The 6,186-nt window shown below is 53.5% G+C and overlaps 1 protein-coding gene across 1 annotated transcript; it reads left to right on the forward strand.

Annotated features, from left to right (window-relative positions):
* The first annotated feature begins 1,047 nt into the window (after positions 1 to 1,047).
* On the forward strand, positions 1,048 to 4,629 carry LOC120703082 (aquaporin NIP2-2-like). The gene is made up of 5 exons (XM_039987091.1): positions 1,048 to 1,413; positions 1,515 to 1,739; positions 3,074 to 3,268; positions 3,416 to 3,477; positions 4,012 to 4,629. Exons 1-5 carry the CDS (start codon positions 1,252 to 1,254, stop codon positions 4,256 to 4,258), a joined length of 891 nt encoding a protein of 296 aa, XP_039843025.1. The 5' UTR covers positions 1,048 to 1,251; the 3' UTR covers positions 4,259 to 4,629.
* The last annotated feature ends 1,557 nt before the right edge of the window (positions 4,630 to 6,186 follow it).

Below are 6,186 nucleotides of genomic sequence, written 5' to 3' on the forward strand. Positions count from 1 at the left end.
TAACTTTAAATGCCTGAAAAGTATGTTAAACGAATGAATTTTGGAGAAAATTTGACACCATTAGATTCGTTGCACCTTGAAGTATTTTTAGAATTTTTTTGGGATTTTTTCATTTTTTAATTCAAATTTAAATTTTGAATTTGGACCGGTTTCATACCGGACCGAACCGGACCGGTTTGACCGGTAACCGGTCAAACCGGACCGGTTACCGACGGTTCGGTTAACCCTGGATAGTAGTAGCTAGGATCAATCTTTGTTTTTATCCAGATGCTGGACATGGATTTCCTAGCCGCGGGATACCCTCACACGGGGGACTCGATCAAAACCCAGCACCCACAACAATGGCAGGTCCATACCCGCCTGCGCCTGAGTGCGCCCTGTGGACAAGTCTCCACTGTATCACTGACAGATGGTTCCACGTCAGCCACCCGAGTCTCTCTACACAATAACTGCAGAGGAACTAGTTCCTCCCCAACAACCCCCGAAGACCGTCAAAAGTTAAACCGCCGTGGTCAGTCATCAATCCTGCACAGCAGTAAGGCCAGAGACGCCCAGTAGCAGCCGTGGTAACTCTCGGGCCCCAAGTCTCAAGTTTCCTCGGCACGACTGCTACAACTCCTCCTCAGGCATCAGCCCTCAGGAGCAGCTAGCACGGCACAGCAGTAACGTAAGCCTCCAGCCAGTGGCACACTGGCACCATCCACCAGCACAGCACTTCACCGCGTCCTGTGCCTGTCAGGCTCTCCGTTTGTTTTCACCTCGCCGCGCACGCGAGCCCCTCCCGCCCCGCCCACGTCGCTCGCCCTCCACCCCCGGCCCGGCCGGCCGGTTCCCGTCAACCTCCCAGCTCCTCCCACTCCCCCACGGCCTCGCGCTCGCTCGCCCCGCAGCCACAAGCGCAAAGGCAGCAGCGGCGAGCCGGACCCCAGCGCCCACCACCTGCCGTCCCCGTCCGTCCGTCCGTCCCCCCCCCCCCCCCCCCCCCCCCCGGCTCTCGCTCGCTCGTGGCCTCGGCTCCCCCTCTCGCCACCCATCTATAAATACCGGGCTGCCCGCTGCGGAGATGAGAGCAGGACGCAAGAGCTAGCTAGTAGCCGGCGCCGCCGATCGATCGAGCAGCTAGCCCGGCCTCTCGCTCTCCCCGTCCGTCCTACGCAGCGTGATCGACCGAGCCGAGCGAGCTGCCTGCTGCTCCGATCGAGCTCATCATCAGCTAGCTAGCTACTAGCTAGGCCGATCGAGCGACCGGCCATGGCCGCCGCCTCCACCCCGTCGAGGGCCAACTCGCGGGTGAACTACTCGAACGAGATCCACGACCTCTCCACCGTGCAGAGCGGCGGCTCCGCCGTCCCCACCATGTACTACCCGGAGAAGTCCCTCGCCGACATCTTCCCGCCCCACCTCCTCAAGAAGGTAACCAACTAACCGACTGAACTGCTCTGCTGCTCCGGCCACCTTCCCCACGATCGGCCATGGCGACTGATCTGACGATCGATGCGCGCCGCGCCTGGCAGGTGATCTCGGAGGTGGTGGCGACGTTCCTGCTGGTGTTCGTGACCTGCGGCGCGGCGTCCATCTACGGCGAGGACCTCAAGCGCATCTCGCAGCTGGGGCAGTCGGTGGCCGGCGGGCTCATCGTCACCGTCATGATCTACGCCACCGGCCACATCTCCGGCGCCCACATGAACCCCGCCGTCACGCTCTCCTTCGCCTGCTTCCGGCATTTCCCCTGGATTCAGGTATGTGTGTGTGTGCGCGTACCATGTTTCAGCTGCACATCGATCGATCCGTCCCTTCTGCTCTGCCGGCTCTTTTCCTCTGCTCCAAATTTCGTTTCGTGTTCGTCCTGCTACCGGAGGAGCTGCTGCTAGCGTGCTGGCATCATATTTCTCTTCGCGGCAGCTCATTGGTTGGGTCCGCTATTTTTCAATCCATTGTTGTTAATAGGAGTTCAGTAGGACTTACTTGTCAGCATGTTGTCTAGCTTTCTTCCCAAAAGAAAAATGACAGCATGTTGTCCTGGCCGTGTACCTGGCTAGTAGCCACGTCAAGATAGCTACAAGAAAACGCGGTAGAGCTTCATAATTTTTTAAGTAAAAAAGTTTTCAAAAAAAAAATAAACCACGTCGTCGAAAGTATGGGATTAGACAAAGCGAAGAGTTACTACTCTGTAGGAGGAAAAAATGAAGAAAAAAACAACTAAACCAAAGGGTAATAATATAACACTTACAAAGAGACAGACTTTAGATAGTTTGCATGTCGATCACATGGCGCAGGCAATTTTAAACGCGCATACATAATTTTCTTTAAAAAAAACTTGCAAATTGGATACCGAACAATTATCTGCCAACTGGATACAAGAAGCAGCCAGCACCCGTATACTTTAGTATAGCACAAGTTGACACGTACATCCAGTACACGACTGCTTAAAGAAGTCCAGTATTTTACATCCTATAGTGAGGGTGTCAGGTCGGTAGCATGCAGATGCAGCTAGCAGCAGCAGCAGCATCCAAAACAAAAACATCGCATGCATTATTGGCAGCAACAAGCTGATCGATCTAGCATCATGTGAACCGATAAAAACAACCTCAGAGACTCAGACATAGAGACTACTCCATCTCGAATGCAGAAAGAATATTTTCTTTTCCACAAAAAAAAAAAGGAGGAGCAGGTGAGAGTGAGACGGATGATGATTGGGCAACTTGGCGTAGAGATAGAGCTACCGATTGGCCCATGATGACTAGGTACAAGCTAGTAGCTTACAGGGAAAGCTCCGATGATTAGCTTCCGCTAATGGCAACTGATAACCACCGCGTGTACCGGCCGGGGGGCGGGGCCGGCGTTGACATTCCCGCGGCCCCTCCCTTTGATGAGAGGCAAGCGTCGGCGGCCATGGCTCTCGATCGGTGGCCATCAAGAAGATATGGTGGCCACTGCCCACCGGCCAGGATGGCGATGGCACTCGGCGCCCTGCCAATCGCACGCCTCTGCTCATCCTTGCCAGGCCGGGCGGCCGGCCTGTGGTTCTGATCGATGTGGTGGCTTAGCTTTAATTTTTGTTGCTCGCATGCAGGTGCCGTTCTACTGGGCGGCGCAGTTCACGGGGGCGATGTGCGCGGCGTTCGTGCTCAAGGCGGTGCTCCACCCCATCGCCGTGATCGGCACCACCACGCCGACGGGGCCGCACTGGCACGCGCTCGTCATCGAGATCGTCGTCACCTTCAACATGATGTTCGTCACCTGCGCCGTCGCCACCGACTCCAGGGCGGTGAGTAGCTGCCTGGCTATGTCCTCCCCTGCTCTTGCTCTTACTCTTTCTTCTTCTTCTTCTCCTCCTCCTCCCTGCTGGTTCGATTCATTGCTTGCCCTGACCTCGACGCCGTTTGGTTTTGGTTTTGGTTTTGGTTTGATGCAGGTGGGTGAGTTGGCCGGATTAGCAGTCGGTTCCGCGGTTTGCATTACGTCAATCTTCGCAGGGTAAATATGAACGACACGATGAATAATATGTTACTGACCACACTAGCTAACTGACCTTAGTACTCTCACGAGGAATTAAAACACGGTAGACTTTCGACTGAAGAGCTAGCAGTAGTGACGCTGAAGAAATCGCCTGTATATCTAGGTCCTTACTCCTTAGGAAACTAGCACGCGACGTTTCAAGCTGTTGACGTCCGTTGCCACTAAGCCGGCGGGCCACCACACTTTTTTTCCCCCTCCTTCAAATTGCCACCATATTGTTGTACAACAGTGCAAGCTGACACTTATTTGAGCAGACGATTTTTTGGACCCTCTGACCTTGGAACTATAGTCATGAACTCTTCCTAGTCAAAAAAAAAAACATGCGACACACTAGCTACTAGGAAATAAAACATGGATTAGCTGTAGGTAGGCAGATTAAAAATGATGAACACACCATTGACGATGAGGCACTGAACTGATCGATGACGCGCACGCAGTTGTAATGAGTAAGCTAATGATAAGGCGCGGGGCGATTACGGGTGGCATTTGCAGGCCTGTGTCCGGCGGATCGATGAACCCGGCGAGGACGCTGGCGCCGGCGGTGGCCAGCAACGTCTACACGGGCCTCTGGATCTACTTCCTCGGCCCCGTCATCGGCACTCTTTCCGGCGCCTGGGTCTACACCTACATCCGCTTCGAGGAGGCCCCCGCCAAGGACGGGCCCCAGCGCCTCTCCTCCTTCAAGCTCCGCCGCATGCAGAGCCAGTCCCTCGCCGCCGACGAGTTCGACACCGTCTAATTACTCGCCGCCGGCAGGCAGGGTGTGCACGCACCACTAGCTCACACGCGCGCATCACCATCACCACGCGTGTGAGAGCCCCTACGACCACACGTGTGTACTGTGTGCTCGCTCTGTTCAAAGACCTCAGGTGGTAGGGAGAGAGCTAGAGCTCCTGCGTGTGCGTGTGTGTACCGGTACATACTCGGTGTACGTACCTACGTACGTGTTTGTATTTTTCTCCGTCGCCTATACGTACGTGTACGTGTACGTACGCGTCGTTGAGAGCAGCGGGGATCTCGGAGCAGCGTGTATGCTTTATGTTGTCTTCGGCTTTGTATTGCGTCAGAGAGGTTAATTGATGCAGCTGATGGGCTTTGTGTTGCAGAAGATGCATGCGTGTTTGAAGAAAAGTACCTTTTTGTCTACTGATTTATTTTTATTTTCTTTTTTGGCTTGAGACCTTTTTTTACTGCACTTTTGAAGCCAGAAAGCCAGTGGCCTGAGTCAGTTGGTGTTGAATAATTATGCTGCCATCAGGCACAAAGCATGCATGGATTAACATAGCATGCTTATGTCAGTGTTGTTGACTGCAGTGAAATGGAATTAAAAGAGAAGATGAAAGTGATCGGGTGCTCTAACCTAAGAGGGGGAGGGGGTGAATTAGGTACCAAAAAAAACTTGATCTATGGCTCCAACTAGTTTGCACAAAACTTAAACTAATTCAAGCTATTTAGATGTGCAACTAGATTGTTCTAGTGTGAAACCCATATCCCAAAAGAGTTATGCACCATATAGCCTTTCCTAACAAGAAACTATTCTATGAAAGTAAAGTCACAAATATTGCAAGTATTAAATGCGGAAGCTTAAATAGCGGGATAGGAGATAGCAAACTCTTGACGCAGGTGTTTATCCCGTGGTTCGGTTAGTCACAAAGGCACACCTACATCCACGTTGTTGTAGCACTCACTAAGAGTATTACTACTCGGCCACCGAGTCTTTTCCGTGAACACAATCACGGTCACATTGGCCTCAAGTTCCACTAAGGAGCTTCTCCACAAAGGATGGGGGTCTCCACGTCCCCCGCACAAAGATGTTGTCGCCGCTCCACACCAAGTCGGAGGGTCGATGACGTTGCCGGCGAGCTTCGCGGCTCCAAGGAGGCCGACGCACCAAGCTCTTGTTTGGTTCACTAGAGAACCACAGCACAAAGGCTCAAGGTCTTGCAATCTCACTCACTAAGAGCTATTCTAGCACTCACACTTTACAAGCTAGTGCTAAAAGCTAAGGATATGATCTTGATGCTCTTGTATGGCTTGGAGATGTTCTTGGGTGTGTGTGGGATGTTCAGCAACTCCAGCAAGCTTCAAATGGCCGGGGTGAGGCGTATATATAGGCCACCAAGTCTTGTAGCCGTTGCTCCAACGGTTAGCAGAAAATCTGCGGATCATCGGATGAACCGATGCCTCTGGCTGGGGTACGTCGGTTCATCCGGTCACTCATAACCCGAAGTAGCCGTTGAACTCCTGACAGCTGACGTCATTACACCGATGGTATGCACCGATGTTTCACCGGTTCAACCGGTGCTGAAGACTTGGCTCTTGCGCGACTTGCATCGTCTCTGGAACATAGTACGCCCAATGCACCGATGTCCCTTTTTGAACCATCGGTTCATCCGGTGCCTATAAGCTTACTTGGCTTCGATTCCCTTCTGCACTAAAATACCATGGCTTCGGTTCTTCCGACAACCATCAGATGCACCGATGCTCATGCGTCGGTTCTTCCGGTGCTACCGACCGAAGAGCTTTCAGGGGCGCTGCCCTGAGACCCGCGTGGTGCGGCTCCCCCTCGACCCCCGCCCCATCCAACGCGCCGGACATACCCTCTGCGCTCTCCACGCCTCCATGCCGGCGCGTTCAGCACGTTCGCTCGCCACGCAGCCACGCTCG

This window comes from Panicum virgatum, chromosome 4K, assembly GCF_016808335.1.
Source record: "Panicum virgatum strain AP13 chromosome 4K, P.virgatum_v5, whole genome shotgun sequence".
NCBI classification, from domain to species: Eukaryota; Viridiplantae; Streptophyta; class Magnoliopsida; order Poales; family Poaceae; genus Panicum; species Panicum virgatum.